This window comes from Eucalyptus grandis, chromosome 11 (assembly GCF_016545825.1).
Source record: "Eucalyptus grandis isolate ANBG69807.140 chromosome 11, ASM1654582v1, whole genome shotgun sequence".
Lineage (NCBI taxonomy): Eukaryota > Viridiplantae > Streptophyta > Magnoliopsida > Myrtales > Myrtaceae > Eucalyptus > Eucalyptus grandis.
In genome coordinates, this window is record NC_052622.1 from 9,523,240 (window position 1) to 9,538,812 (window position 15,573).

At 38.4% G+C, this 15,573-nt stretch overlaps 1 protein-coding gene across 1 annotated transcript; it reads right to left on the reverse strand.

Annotated features, from left to right (window-relative positions):
* Positions 1-1,102: 1,102 nt before the first annotated feature.
* On the reverse strand, positions 1,103-5,618 carry LOC104424743 (cellulose synthase-like protein B4). Its single transcript, XM_010037243.3, has 9 exons — positions 5,284-5,618; positions 4,473-4,803; positions 4,194-4,319; positions 3,368-3,484; positions 3,055-3,267; positions 2,825-2,957; positions 2,548-2,726; positions 1,933-2,283; positions 1,103-1,852 (listed from the first exon to the last, which is right to left on the reverse strand). Exons 1-9 carry the CDS (start codon positions 5,541-5,543, stop codon positions 1,298-1,300), a joined length of 2,265 nt encoding a protein of 754 aa, XP_010035545.2. The 5' UTR covers positions 5,544-5,618; the 3' UTR covers positions 1,103-1,297.
* Positions 5,619-15,573: the final 9,955 nt, after the last annotated feature.

The following is a 15,573-nucleotide window of genomic DNA, read 5'->3' on the forward strand; positions in this document are numbered from 1 at the left end:
AAACTTAACACTAAATTCATCAATGAGGAGAAGATTGTTGAGGCGCATATGTAAATTATATTAGACAAGTCCTATATTGAGAATTGGTGTGGTGTGAAGCCATTAATATAATTATCAAAATTGACTTATAACTTATTGGTTGAAGTTTTTGAGTGAATGTAATTCCAACTAGATATTTTGATGGAATCCTTCTTGATGATCTCCATTGGTGAATGCATTGGATTTTTGCTTTGCACTCCCAACATCCCAAGTGCATTTATTCAATATTTTGCAGCAAAACTTTAGTTATGACTACTAAACATTTTCTGATTTTATGAAGGGTTGCAAAGGAGAATAAAGGGTACGATTTGGTACGATTTTGTCCTTTGGTCTTTTACATATTTAGGATGGATGATCTCGATCCTAACCATGGAAGTGAAGAAGGTGGTGCCAAAGGTGAAGATACGAATGTGAACGCGGGAGACGGCGATGTCTCATATGCATGTCTCTCGTTTGTGCTGTATAGCAAACTATCAATTCCACCAAAGGTTAGAATGGTCGAATTGTTCTCAAATCGAGATTAGTCACCTGAGCTTCATGCTGAAACTTTTTCATTTGCTTTTCTATTGTCGGTCGTATCTTTTAGGATTGTATATATAAGTTTTCCTCGAGTCGATTATGATTGTGAAGCGCACAAGATTGCCTGTAAGTTCTATTACAATTTTATTTATTTATTTATTTATTTTTAACTCTGGTTAGTTGGATCATGTGTGGAATTTGTGAAAAGTAAGTCCATGGATTACTGCTCTTATCATTCTTCTGCCCTAATGCCTGGATAAAACAATGAGCTCTTGTCGGCTGGCCATAAAAAAACAAAAAAGACATTGCTATTTTTGTGATTTGAACTGTGACAAGCAGGACTCTGTTTCTATGATTGTTATTTATGCTTGTAGATCTTCACCTTGCTTCATTATCTAGGTCGTAATTTCGTGCCATTTCCTACCCTCTGGACATGCCTGGACATGACTATGTAGATATTCCAGGATTTTCAAGATAAAGTGAGAGAGAATAGATGGCTCTTTTTAGAGCATAAGAGACACTCACAAATGCCTTAAATCTTTACTCATGAGCACCCCCTAACTATTGGCTAATATTCATAAAAATAGTTCGACACATTGAACATGGAAATTTGTTGCTTTGTGAGAGTATCACTATATACAAGGAGAGCATCTTGTCTCCTATCAGAAAGAAAAGGCAAGACTAATTTTACCACCATGCTTTTAAATTTGCATATGCAAACACCAACAATCTGCAGCCCTTACCAACCTGTGGGCATAAATCTAAATAGGTAAGCAAAAAAGGTTGCTAGGATAGCTCCCTTCATTATGCTAGTCGAGGGAATCCCATATTTTCCTCTCCCGAATAGACCCCTAAAAAATGGCCAGAAATACATAACCACCCACACAGTACAGATCACCTCTCCTAAGCCAGAGCCACTACTCCCGGATGCTTGTGGGCGCAACCCTAACGACATTGTAAATAATGCTATTAGGTGCACCAGCAGAAGAGTAGTGCCTGGTACAAAAACCGGGGACTCATCAAAGGTGAACCTTCCAAGTTCAGCACTGGTGCTATCACTAGATGTAGATTGATCTTTCTTGGTTACTTCAAATACCGTCTCCGATAGCCCTAAGAGCTTGAGTACAACACTTAAGACTCCAAATGACCAAGCACATGCAGATGTCATCCGTTGCATTCTTTGGTTATTCCACCATGCACGTATTGACAAGCCAACGGCCAAGTATTCGTATAAACAATATAGGTTGTAGATGACGAAAATGGTGGCTGGAATTATGATAGCTGGTTCTTTTCCCTGTATTTACGCAAGAAAGGAAGATAATGAGACAGATTCTTGAGAATAGAGGAGTGATATTTGTTTTACTTTCTTCTTACCTTGGGCAAGAAGTGGGAGTTGGTCATGATGCAATATGCTGGTAGGAGAGCATATAAGAACTCAGGTATGGACCTCAATGCCCAAATTACGATCCACAAGTACGCCAAACACTGCCTGAAATGGAGATGCATGAACAGGGTGCCATATATTGGACTCCTTTTGCTCATTAGAACTTCGAGCAGGCCCGTGGCCCATCTCTTTTGCTGGGTCATCGAAGCAGGCCCACCAGATGGTGCGCAACCAAGAAAAGCCGGTGGGTCTGGTGAGCAGTAGAGTGATCTCCAACCCTTGGAATGGATGGCCAATCCCGTAAGGACATCTTCCGTCGTTGATCCGTACATCCAACCAACCTGCGAGAGGACACGTGCACAACATTTCTCATGCCGAAGATTAAATTTATACCATCGTTCTCATTGTCACAAAAATGCTTAAAAACAGAGCACTTCATACCATAAATCATGCGTCTATTGATTCGTGTTCATGGGAAAATCATAGATCTTCAGGCCAATGACAATGAAATTTAATGATAGTTGTAGCACAGTCACTTTAAAGTTTAGAGCCATGATTAGATTAATCATGTATAATGTGTGAATTCAATGTAGATATACACTGACCTCTTTACCCCAGTCGGTATTGTATTCATAGGTGCAATTAGTGACTTGATAGGCTGCTTCAAGAGAGCTCCAAAGATCTTTGGGATTATCTGAATTGCCTTGTAGAGCATAAGCAACAGAGTTGATGAATTGTTTTGAACTTCCAAAGCCTTTTAGTGATTCTACCATGGTTAATTCTCCTGTAAAAATCAAATTGGCAAATGGGAAAATATGGTTTACTATGACTTGGCACAGAGTCCCATGAACGCGCAATAGGCGACCAAACATACGCACATACCATTAGAGGTAAGACTTTTCTTTTCAGTCTTCATGTCCTTTGCCCACGACCCATAAATTACTTTCCGACGATGAAAGCATCCCGTTCCTCCATAGACAGGTCCTTGAATTCCTACTATTCCTCGTCCCAAATACTAAAATCAACAGTATTATAAGGTATAGGTACTGATCAGTAGATAAGCTGCAATTTGGCTCAACTCAGGACTTATTTTGTAGTAAAATTGCACATACTTCGAATAGGACCACTAGTTGATTTCCAAATGGGTCATCCTTTGCTCCATCATAGAAGTATTGTGGACATTGAACAAATGCGCAGTCTCTCTCATATTTTGTGCCGAGGAGGAGACACAAAGCATGGTAAACAATCTGCGGATTGTTGGCGTACATGTCGCAATCGACATTTAGCATCAATGGTGCATTCGTCATGAGTCCTGAAACCCTGGTCTGTTCATCCATCAACGAGACACGAGAGAAAAGAATTATAAGATTGTTTTGATGTCAAAAAGTGACCACACTTAGGTCTTGATAGATAGGTCTTACTCACCAGGACATTCATCGCTCCCGCCTTGTAATGATGCGGGTGCTTTGGCCGCTTTTCTCGTGATATGTAGATCAGATGTGGCAATTCATCTGGATGACCTCCTTTGTTTTCCAGCATGATCTTTGTTAAAATCACAGCAAGAAACAGTGAGCTTGTAGATTTCGAAGTACAACACTTTTGATTTTTTTGGAGGATAACACATACTCGATGTCAACAGAAGAATCTAATGTTAGATAGATCTGTGGATTGTCATTTTGGTAATGTAATGGAGTTGACCACATGACCGATTGTGGGAACAAATGTACTGCTTGACTCTGAGTTCTTTGGGATTCATATGGCGCTGAGACGAAGGAGCTATCTGACATATACGAGTCTTTAAAGGGGTAGCATGGTCCCTGGTGTAAAAAATGAGAGAGACATGCTATCTAAGGTCTTTCTAATTTTCAGAAATATAAAAAAATAGAAATAATTGTGTTATAATCCTTAATATATTGTGAGAATAATGGTTTATTTTAAACTACAAAAAATTAAATAATAAATGATTATAAATTGTTATGAAGCCTTCTTATTCAAGAATTTAAACATTTTTTTTAAAGGATCTTAAATTTCTACATATACAATCAAATCTTTCATTTAGTTTATATTTCAAAATAGTAACAGATTAGGGGGAATTTAATTGCAATTCAATCAAGAATAACAATTATTGGATGACAAAGTATTTGGATCCTCAATTTGTGACGTATATAAGTTGATTTGTTCTGCCATATTAACCACAGGAACATTTTATCCAAAACTGGACAAAGATATCCTCTCAGTAATTTTACTGTACCTTGATAATTGTGGGGTGATTTTTGCGTTGTGTGTTAGAGAAAGCGACAAACTCCCCAGTAACATTAGATGGGACTGATCCTAGGGACGCATCTTCTATCTTCCTGCTCAGCTTCTCGTACTCATCCTGTCAGAGAACAAGACAAGCTTAGGGAAGGCCGCATCCATCCATATCTTGAATCCTCTCTCTCTCTCTCTCTCACATATTTCAACAAAGAATCACCGATCACCGTGACCATCTCCAACACATGAACACTAGACTCCAAAGATTGAGGATCACCTTCATTGTGTCCCGTGCTTGTTGGAATTCCAATGAGCAGTCTTCACCAGACGATGTGGTTGAGTCGCCGGCGAAGTACCGGAATGGGGCTCGCAATTGAATATCGTACTTCTTACAAAACGGAACCCAGAGCTTTGCGAACTTTGCAGCTTCCATTAGAGAATAGTAGGTCAACGGTGAGCAGCCATCGTCGGAGACATAGCACGCCAGCTTATGAGCCGGATAGTCTACTGCCATTAAGGAGAGGACCGTGTTCGCGGTGATGATCGGAGGCTCTAGCTGCGGATCTGCCGTTGTGACAAACATGTCCACGGGAGGAAGCTCGCTCACCCTATATGAAGGAATTGTGAAAAACAAGAACAGCAATAAGGAACTAAACTAAAAAATATAACTCAGTGGGTCAGAACCCGTTCATAACCCGAAATCAATGAAGAACATGCGTGAATATTGTACGATACAGGTACTTCAGTTGAAAGATGTCGGAAAAACTGAATGGAATTGTTACTTCTCAAAATTCATATCAGCCAGTTTGGTAGAATTATTATGTCCTATGAAAGTGCAAAAGTTGGAAATGAAAGGAAAGAGGACCAATGTTATCAGAAAATAAGTTCCTCGCCATGATTGTAGCGTCACTAGAAACTCGGAAAAGAAAACCATCCTGAGTATTCGTGGTGATGGAAAGAAAGAAAAATCGAGCTGTATCAGTAGCTGTAGCGCTAAGGAGTTTTGGGATTGAGAGCGCATGACGAGTTGAAGATTCAAAGTTAAAGCAAGCCATGTGAAAAAGATAGCTCTTGCTCTATCGAGATACCTTTTCAAGATACGGTGAGGGTAAGTTTTGTAGCTCACAGGGTTCCATTTGGTGCTGATGACGAGAATCCACACGAACGTGAACCATGACTCGCACGCGAGTGCGACCTGCCATTCAAGTCCGTGGTCCTCAAGGTGAATAAGCCGATACGCAAGAAGGGAGACGAGAAGGAACAAGATGAAGATCTCGACCGCCCTCTTCGCATCATTTTTCAGGCTTATTTTCTCATATAGAGGGGTGGAAGTGGATTGAATGGCCATGGGAGAAGGCTTGCCTGTCTGTGCACACACCAGTTCTTGTTCTTGCCGTTTCTATTGGGTGGTCTTGTGTGTACAAAAGGTGGCGACTTAAATAGAGAGAGGTTGTGCGCCGGTCGTTAAGTTGGCGCAGTGATTCCAGAAACGAACCTGTGCATGCCTATGGTAATTCCACATAAACGATAGGTGAAGGAAGGATAAAAACATCTAGTGCATATGTGTTGCGACAAGTTTACTTGGCTCCATCAGAGTAATGCCAAGGTCCACAACATCGGCATACTAATACATGGACTATTTTCACTTCTCAATAATAATATGTCGTATTACCTAATACCCTAGTTTTATAAGCGGTAATTATATACCTAGTGGTAAAGGAATGCTTCTTTCGTTCTTCTTTTGTTTTTATTTATTTGTTTGTTTTATTTTTAATATTAAAAGAGAGATTGGTAGTCCAAAGCCTCTAGTTGGACTTTTTGTCATCGTGTGTATGTCTTACTTGTAGGAATGTGTGGCAATGAGTTGGTGTTTAGCTAGGGATAGTAATCGTGAGGTGCTTCTACGAACCATCCCAAACAGAGGATTCTCGACGTCACTTCGTATCTAAGTACACGTTTATCTTTGTTCATTGTCCGCCGCATGAAGGTTTTTTACTCTCCAGAATTCACAGACAGTCGGTCAGAGATTTGGAAGAACTTGCAAGTCGAGGCTTAAGCAATTGTACACTAAGAAGAGTGCGTTTCGTAACCATTATGCTTTGGGGAACAATTTTTGATCAGAAATGATTTTTAATTTTGTTTTTGAGAACAATTTATGAGCAAAAAAACGTACCAATGTATCCAAAATTTCTATTCTTATGATAGAAATGCGTTTGATAAGATTCTTAAATTATTTTGTTATTTTTTAAATTTTTTTAATACTTTTATTATATATATATATATATTTTCTTTTTATCTTCTTCTTCCTTCTTCTTTGAAGCCGGTTGCTGGCCAGCACCATGGCGACTAGCTAGACCGATGGAATAAGGAATAGGATAAGCACAATCTCTCGACCCTATTTGGACCCATGCCATTTGGACCTTATTTACATTCCGCTTTATTTAAACTTTATGTCTATAGAGTTTATGTTTTTGATGATGTGAGTTAATTGCACGAGCAATAATAAAATCATAGCAAATGTATGCACGTTATAAACAGATTAAGATTTTTGTACTTCAAGACCGTCTGTGTCATAAAGCTTTTACATGGACAGTGTTGAAAAATATAAACGCGTTACTTGCTTAGGCATTTGCTTTTCTAAGCTAGAAATTAATTTAAAATTTCTTTCCAAGAATTTTCAAAATATAATTTCCTTCACGTGAATTTTCTAAGAAATCGATGGACACATCATCCATCAAATTATTGGAATTCCCTTAATTATCCGATAGTTTTTAGCTCCGCTAGTTTTCTAAGAAATCGCCTGGTGCAACTTCTTATTGCACCACAAAGACGTCATCGTATGCGATGGAAGAGAGGGGCAAAATGAACTTTCTAATTGCCCAAGAAGGTCATTATCGCAATCAAACCCAGGCTAAATCAACCTTTTCCATTCCACCCCCAGACAAAATCTGCTCGTTGTATGGCTTGGGTAAGCCCGAACGACGTATCAAATTCAGAAGTCCGAAAAAGAATGGTTGATAGTGGCTTGAACAGTGACTTTGAACTGGAAAGAATGTGCCTAGTGGATGTAAAAGCCAAAGAATATCGAGATCATTCACGATCATCAAATAGACTCGAAATGGCTTTGTTCAATACGTGCGCGAACTTGAGAAAAATGAAATAACACAATATTAGAATGAGATAAACTCTTTAACTCATATGCCCTCATTTTTTACATCCATTTCGTGTTTTGCTCTTGTAAATTAAGGATAAAAAAGAAAAAATCATGCATTCTAGAATTGCAATCTATGAATTGATGTGATACTCCTGGTGTCTCGCCTATGAAAAAACCTCAGAAATGAGGAAAAAGATGAGAGAGAGAGAGAGAGAGAGAGAGAGAGAGAGAGAGAGTGCTATTATAATTGAGTAATCCACTGTACATTGACAAAAAAGATTCAAAATCAATGATTGCAAACAGCACCAGCTCTTCCTAATCATGCTTATGATCGCCGTCTTATTGACGTAATCACCCTAATGACACCACCAAGATCTTCTGCAAGAAAATGCATTGTTTACAACTATCTCCCAAAAATCATCCAACTTTAACTTATCATAAACAATGCTCGTGACCTAATGACGCATGCCATGACTTCGAAGCTCAACTACCATTCTTCACCATTACGTTGGACAAGTACAAGACGAAGAGCCACCATTTTGAGAGAGAGAGAGAGAGAGAGAGAGAGAGAGAGAGAGAGAGAGAGTAAGAAGAAGCTTTTGGAACGTTCTTCTTTAAGACGAAAGGTCAGTCTTTGTCGGGGCACGTCGTGGACATCTCTGGTGGCGAATATATTCCCAGTCATATCTTTGCGCTATCAGCCCCATGGATAACCCAAGAATCTTTGCCCTACGATAAGAAAAGATGCATGATTTCTAGTCCAGTCCAAACGAGATATCAGAGGCAACGAACGTACGAACACTGTGAAAACTACTTTCGTTTCTTTGCGAGGGAGTTAAACAGAAAGAAGACGCAACGCAGTTTTCTTTCGGGGACCAACAATGTAAAGCAGTTTGATAACAGTTGAATTTTGAGTTCTAAATAATATTAGTTTCTTCACATAGAACTATGAACACTTTTCTATTGAATGATTTCGCAAGTGACTTCCTTATGTGCCTTTTTAGCCATAGAAGTGAAGTGTGTTGTACCATAGAAGTGACTTCCTTACGTGCCATAGCTGAAGACTTCAGCTGAAGTGACTAATCTCGTTTATGCTTGATAGCAAACAACGAATCCCCCCAAGGTTAGAAAGGTCGAGATCTTCTCAAGATCGATATTAGATACTTTAGCTTCATATTGAAATCTTTTTCTTTTGTTTTTGGGTCGTAGTTCGCATCTTTTATGGCTGTGAAAATCAGCTTTCCTCGAGTCGATTGTGACTGTGACGTCCGCAAGATTGCATGAGGTTAAATGCCAAGTTCTATTATTAATTTTCGTCCACTGTGTAGAAGGGACGGGTGTGAATCTTGTGAAAGACAAGACTATGGATTACTGATTTAATCATTTTTCTGCCCTAATGCCTGGATAAAGCAACGACCTTGTCTGCTGGCCATGAATGATAAGACATTGCTATTTTTTTTTCATTTGAACTATGAAAAACTATCTGTTCAAAAAAAAAAAAAAAAAACTATAAAAAACTGAACTTTTTTTTTTCGATGGTTGTTGTTGTTACAAAATCGCATGTTGATTCTAGAAAAATAACGCTCACAAACAATTCATCAAGCAGAATATAATAATAAAATAATAGAATTAGATGAATACGCTATAAAATTTGTTAACGAAGTTCACCCAAACCTAGGCTATGTCTCCGCTTAGAGGCACTTTTCGAATCCATTAGACTTTGAAAAATATTGGAATACAATGATGATCTGCTCTCAAAATCAGGGCACAAAAAGATTGAGAACTCTCATGAAGAAAAAACTCACTTTTTTCTTCTCTCTTTTTCTTACCTCTCTATTTTCTTTTTCAGCATCTTGACAGCCAGCGTCTTGCCGTTACTAATATAAATATGTCACTTTTAACCTAAAAGAAAATCTGATAGAAAAGACCAAAAAGCCCGTAAAAAATATTTGGCTTCATCTATAACAATCTCCCATTTGAAGATAAATATACCAAAGCACCAAGCAACTTTGTATCCATCTTCTCTAAAAAATAGTAGTTGAAAAACTTGTGCCTCTGCGATACTTTTTGTAGTTGAGATACCCAACTCACTACTATACCTGCAACTTTAAAGACATATTTAGTGGTACTCTTACCACTATCTCAATCACTTGAATGATCTGCATCTACATAACCCTGCAATTCTAGAGATGTATCACCATAACAAAGTGAGTAATTGGAAGTACTTGCTAGATATCTCAATATCCATTTTACTGCATTCCAATGCTCTTTGTAAAAGATCTATGGCTAGTATGTTGGAAGGGGCTGCATATATCGACTCACAACTCAAACTGCCTGTCTCGGAAGAAATAATCAAGTGCAATATCTAGTCTCGTGCTTACCATGTCATACATCAAACTCCCCATTCAATATCGCATGTTTAGACTCGCTAGAAGAGTTGCAACCGGTTTTGCCTTATCCATGTTAAATCTCTTTAACACCTTGTTAACATAGTCTTCCTACAACAGCCATAATTTCTTATTTTTCTTGTTCCTGATGATTTTCATGTCTAAAATATTCTAAGGTATGAGTTTTATCTTACTAACACCAAAGGACCCAAGAAAATTTGGGTACCAAAGAAAGCTTGAGACTTTATTTTAAATGCTCTCCGTCAAGAAACATAAAGTGGTATCTTGACATGCTCAAGACACATGACGAGGAGACTCAAATTGCTTTATAAAGATTGCTCAAGTAAATGGTGGAAAAGTTTCATTTGGAGGAAATGCAAAGGAAGTATCGTGGGATTTGGAACCGTGAAAATTGGAACTCACAATAAGTAATGTTTCCTTAGTGGAAGGACTCAATTACAATCTTCTCGCTTAGTCAATTGTGTGGATACTTGGTTTCAAGATCTTCTTTCAAGAAGAAACATGTTACGGAATCGGTAAAGACTCTACTCGATGGGTGAAGACATGGAAATATCTATCTTAATGTGAAACCAAATGAATCGCAATGCCTTATCTCAATTCAAGACGAAGCAAGCTTATGGCACAAAAAGCTTGGTCATGTCAACATGAAGCAATTAGCCAAAATCTCTTCAAAGTTGTTCGAGGACTACCCAGTTGCCACTCATGCTACAGTTGCTGCATATGGATCTCCGGACCAAACGAACTCAAAGTATTGGGGGTAAGAAGTATTGCCTAGTAATTGTTGATGATTACTCCGTTTACTTGGGTATATTTCCTTGCAAGTAAGTCGTATTTTGAAAAATTTGCTAAAATGGTTCAAAATGAAAAGGATGTGTTATCTCTACTATGAATGAAGGAATTCGCACCGGATCTAAAAGGCGAGAAGAGTCTTCCACTCGTTTACGAAATTGAACCAAATAGAAGAAGCTTTATCGATGAAAGCTGGATTGAAGCTATGCAAGAAGAGCTGTTCTAAATGGGTTTTGAAACAAGATGAACGATGACCCCTCTCAAGTCTTTTATAGCAAATTGCGATGATAATCTCCTTCACTTCTACGATTCTCTTCATATTGGTGTTGAAGAAAACTTCCTTATTTGTTTTGAAGCTGAAAAAACATTTCCATCAATCTAGTCTGAAGACTTGCAGACTCTTTCATCAAAGTTTGAAGATCACCAAACCGCCAGACTCAAGATTTAAAGTCTGCCCTCATTTACAGTTTCTAAACCGACGAAGAAGTCTTATCTAGAATTGAGTATTTCTTTAAGGATTTGATTCGAGTGGCTAAGGAAGTTCTCACGGCTGGAGATAGCATTTCAAGATCTATTATCTGTTGATTGGCGAAGTATACTTGGAAGGTTCTACTTATGGAAACTCAGATCCTGATTGTATGGGCGAGCATGATTGGTGGGCTATCATCACATTCCTTAAGTAACTCGAGATCTCCCTAATTGATTCCGTCCAACGGGTAGATTGGAAGAACTCATTTGGAAGGTGCCAACGGTTATGAAGGCATGGGGGAGTATATAAGAAAGACGCTCTAGTTATTCGAGTGTGTGCGTGATAGATAAATTCCAAAGTCTGAAGTTTCTTGTTCTTTGCCGATTCAATTGTTGAGCATAAATTAGTACTCAAGAGAGTTTAGACTTTTGTGAGGCCTTGAGGAAGTGTAGCAGAGTTTCTACTTTGTGGAATCAAGGACGTGAGATTGTAACGACTCTTTTGATTCATAGTGAAATTTAGCCGGTGGGCTATTAGTGCGGGAGAGTAGACGTAGGCTTGGATTATGCCGAACCACTATTAACCTTGTGTTCTTATTCTCTTCCCTGAACTCTTTTACTTTGATCATAATTCTATTTAATTGTTAAAGTCTAATTTTTCTGCAAAGTCTATTATCAACCAGACTCAGGGTAAAAAGAAAAGTTTTATACTATACTTTGCAAAATTTGCTTTCGCACCTATTCACCCCATCTAGGTGCTCGTACTAGCTCTTTTAATTGGAACTAGCCACCAGCATGTCATCCACATATAAAGAGAGATACACAATGTCACCATCATCATACTTGCGAAAATAAACACAGTGATGACACTTATAGTGTGCAAATCCTTTTTCTTTTATGAAATCATCAAATTTTAGGTACCATTGCCACAGAGTTTGTTTCAAGCCATACAAGCTTTTCTTTAAGTGACATATCATGTGCTCCTTACCTTTGACTTCAAAACCCTTAAGTTGTCTCATGTATAATTCTTCATCTAAGTCATCGTGTAAAAATGCTGTTTTTTACGTCTAATTGCTCAAGATGAAGATCCTTCACTGCGACTATACTCAACAGAACTCTAATTGATGTCATTTTCACTACAGGTGAAAATATCTCAGAGTAGTCGATCTCTTCTTTTCGAGAAAAACCCTTTATTACAAGTCTCGCCTTGTATCTAATTTTACCATATGCTTTATTCTTAATCCTATACTCCCATTTGTTTGATAAAGCTTTTTTACTTGTGGGCAACTTGGTCAACTCTCAAGTTTTGTTTTGAAGTGGCGAGCTCATCTCGTCTTTCATAGCACACTCCCACTGCAAGTGAGACGTGTCTACCTTTGCCTCATCGTAAGTCTCCGATTCCCCTGAATATGTATATAAGACATGGCTTAAAATAGTATTAGCTGATGGATAAAAAATTACCTTTGGCTTTCTCACACATGTAGACCTTCTCAATACAAGTACTTTAGGGTTGTTAGTTTGCTTTGAAGCACTACGCTCCTCTTGAACTTCTCTTTGAAGTGCACTTTGATCTACTGGAAACATCTTCACAGCCATTGTGTCTAATTCAACATATTTTGATTGTACTACATTCTCATGCTTTGTCTGATGATTTTTGTAGATCTTTTCTGTAAATGCTAGTACGAGCACCTAGAGGGGGGTGAATAGGTGCGAAAATAAATTTTGCAGAATATAATGTAGAACTTTACTTTTAATCTGAGTCTAGTTAACAGTAGACTTTGAAGAGAAAATTAGACTCTAACAATTAAATAGAGTTACGACCAAGTAAAAGAGTTCAGGGAAGAGAATAAAAACACAAGATTTATAATAGTTCGGCTTAATCCAAGCTTATGCCCACTCTCCCACACTGACAGCCCACCGATTGGATTTCACTATGAATCAAAAGAGTCATTACAGTATCATGTCATTGATTCCACAATGTAGAGAATCTGCTACACTTCCTCAAGGCCTCACAAATGTATAAACTCTCTTTTGAGTACAAATTTACGCTCAACAATTGAATCAGCAAAGAATAAGGAGCTTCAGACTTTGGAAATTTTCTATCACGCACACACTCGAATAACTAGAGAATCTTCCTTATATACTCCTCCATGCCTTCATAATCATTGGCACCTTCCAAAGGAGTTCTTCCAATCTACCCGTTGGACATAATCAATTAGGGAGATCTCGAGTTACTTAAGGAATGTGACGATAGCCCACCAATCCTGCTCACCCATACAATCAGGATCTAGGTTTCCATAAGTAGAACCTTCCAAGTATGCTTCGCCATTCAACGGATCCAAATTATCCAAATTAATCAAAAACGAATAATAGATTCTGAAATGCTATCTCCAGCCGTGAGATCTTCTTTAGCCGTTCGAATCAAATCCTTAAAAAAATACTCAATTATGGATAAATCTTCTTCGACGGTCTAGAAATTGTCAATGAGGGCAGACTTTAAATCTTGAGTTTGGCAGTTTGGCGGTCTTCATACTTTGACAAAAGAGTCTGCAAGTCTTCAAACTAGACTGATGGAAACGTTTTGTCAGCTTCAAAACAGATAAAGAAGTTTTCTCCAACAATCTCCCTCTTTTTGATGGTGACAAAACTTTCTTATAGATTTGGATACTTTTGATCTGTAAGACAATACTTAAGTAGACATCGATATCTCATAAAAGATAAATGGATTAGGATAAAGATAGTATTGAATCTGCTTCAATAGGAAATGAGTTAGTCCTATAAAAACAACTATCTTTGCCATGAATACCAACAACGCTTAAAATACTGCAAGCATTAAACGATCAAACAATCCAAACCAAAAACATAGTCCAAACCAAACCAGTCACGTCCAAACCAAAAGTAAAGTCAAATAATAAAATCAAATCTGCACCAACTTCTCCCTCTTTTTGTCAGCATTAAAAAAGTAGAGACGAAACAAGAATTGGATAAAATTAAGATTGTTTTGGAACACAAACAAGCTGGAAATCTCCAATCGACTTGACAGTCTCCTCCAGCTTTCTCATATTCTCCTTCAGTTGCGCTACTTCCTCACCCTTGGTAGTTGCTTGAACTTGAAGATTAAGGGCCTGAACTTGATTGTGCAAAGAAACTAAAGAGGCTTGACTGGCATTCTGCATATTCTGAACTTTGCATCCCAAGACATAAATTTGTCCTCGCATCTCCATAAGAACATCAAGCACTCTTCGAAATTTTGCTGAGTTGTCAGTTTGAGTGCTTGCTTTAGCATGATCAGTTTGTGGAGTATTAGCAGATGATGGCATTTCAGCATGAGCACCTAGACTCAGAGATGAGACCTCATGACCTTCTTCAGGAAATTGAGAGGTATATACATCTTCTGGATCTGCAGGAGAATGACTAACATCATCACTAGTAAAAGCAAGTGAAGAAGTACCTCTTTTCTCAGCAGCTCCCCCTGTTTCAGTGCCTTTAGGTGGAGAGAAGTGCTCTTCCTGCTCTGTCTCTTCTTTAGTGACATGATGATCTTGTTATCCTCTTTCCTCTTCTTCTGCAGTTCTTTCTTCCTCTGCTTCTTTCCTCATCGATTCCCTCTCTTCACTCCTCTACTCTGTCTCTTCTCTGTCTTGATCCTCTCTCCTCTGTCTCTGGAACAAAACGCTGTAAGTTCCTTAGGGCAAGAGCGGAAATGGTGACATCTTCCTCATCTTCTTCATCCTGCAAGATGAGTGTTCTTATTTTCTTAGATGGAGCTGTCATGGGCTCATTGCCTTTCCGTTTTGTAGCCACAGAGTCTTGACGAGTCTTGACAGGGGTTCTTCTCCTTAAAGTGCTCTAACGCCTTGTTTAGCTCCTTCAAATGCATTTTTGAAACCATCTTTAGTCTCACCACCATTTGATCACAAGTTCAAACACAAAATTTTGGGAGGCTGAATATTAAGATGTTTGAATAGCTGAGTAACAAGTGCTGAATAAGGAAGTTGGCCCTTATCCTTCACCATCGATCTTGTACATGTGAAATATGATAGTGTGTGGTAGATAGAACTTTTTACCAGCATCGATAGCATACATTAGCTTTGCTTCTGAATTGGAGACGTCAGTCTTTGATATCGATTTGGGTCTAAGACAGTTAATCACAATCTTGTGAAGTAAGAAATTTGAGGCATTCATCGTCAAGTATGAAATTCAACCTTTTGCCATTCCATCCCGAACAAGCTCCACAGTCGCATGACCAATAGACACACTAATTGATTGGAATACCCCTCTCTCTACTCCAATTACATCAGCCAGAGTGTCCATATTAACCACATAATCTTGGTCTCTAACATTGAAAGAAAATCTATTTGCATCCAAAAAGCTTAGATTGGAATAGAAATACGTAGTAAGTTCTGGATGAGCCATTGTTGTCTCAGAGCAAAATCGTTCAAGTTGAAGTAAGGTAAATTTCTCTTGCAACTTCACATTCAGAGAGTCGAGAAAATCAAAATCCACACTCCTTGGGTTCATCACCCCTCGCTTCAGCAACTTAGAGTAAAGTCGCTTAT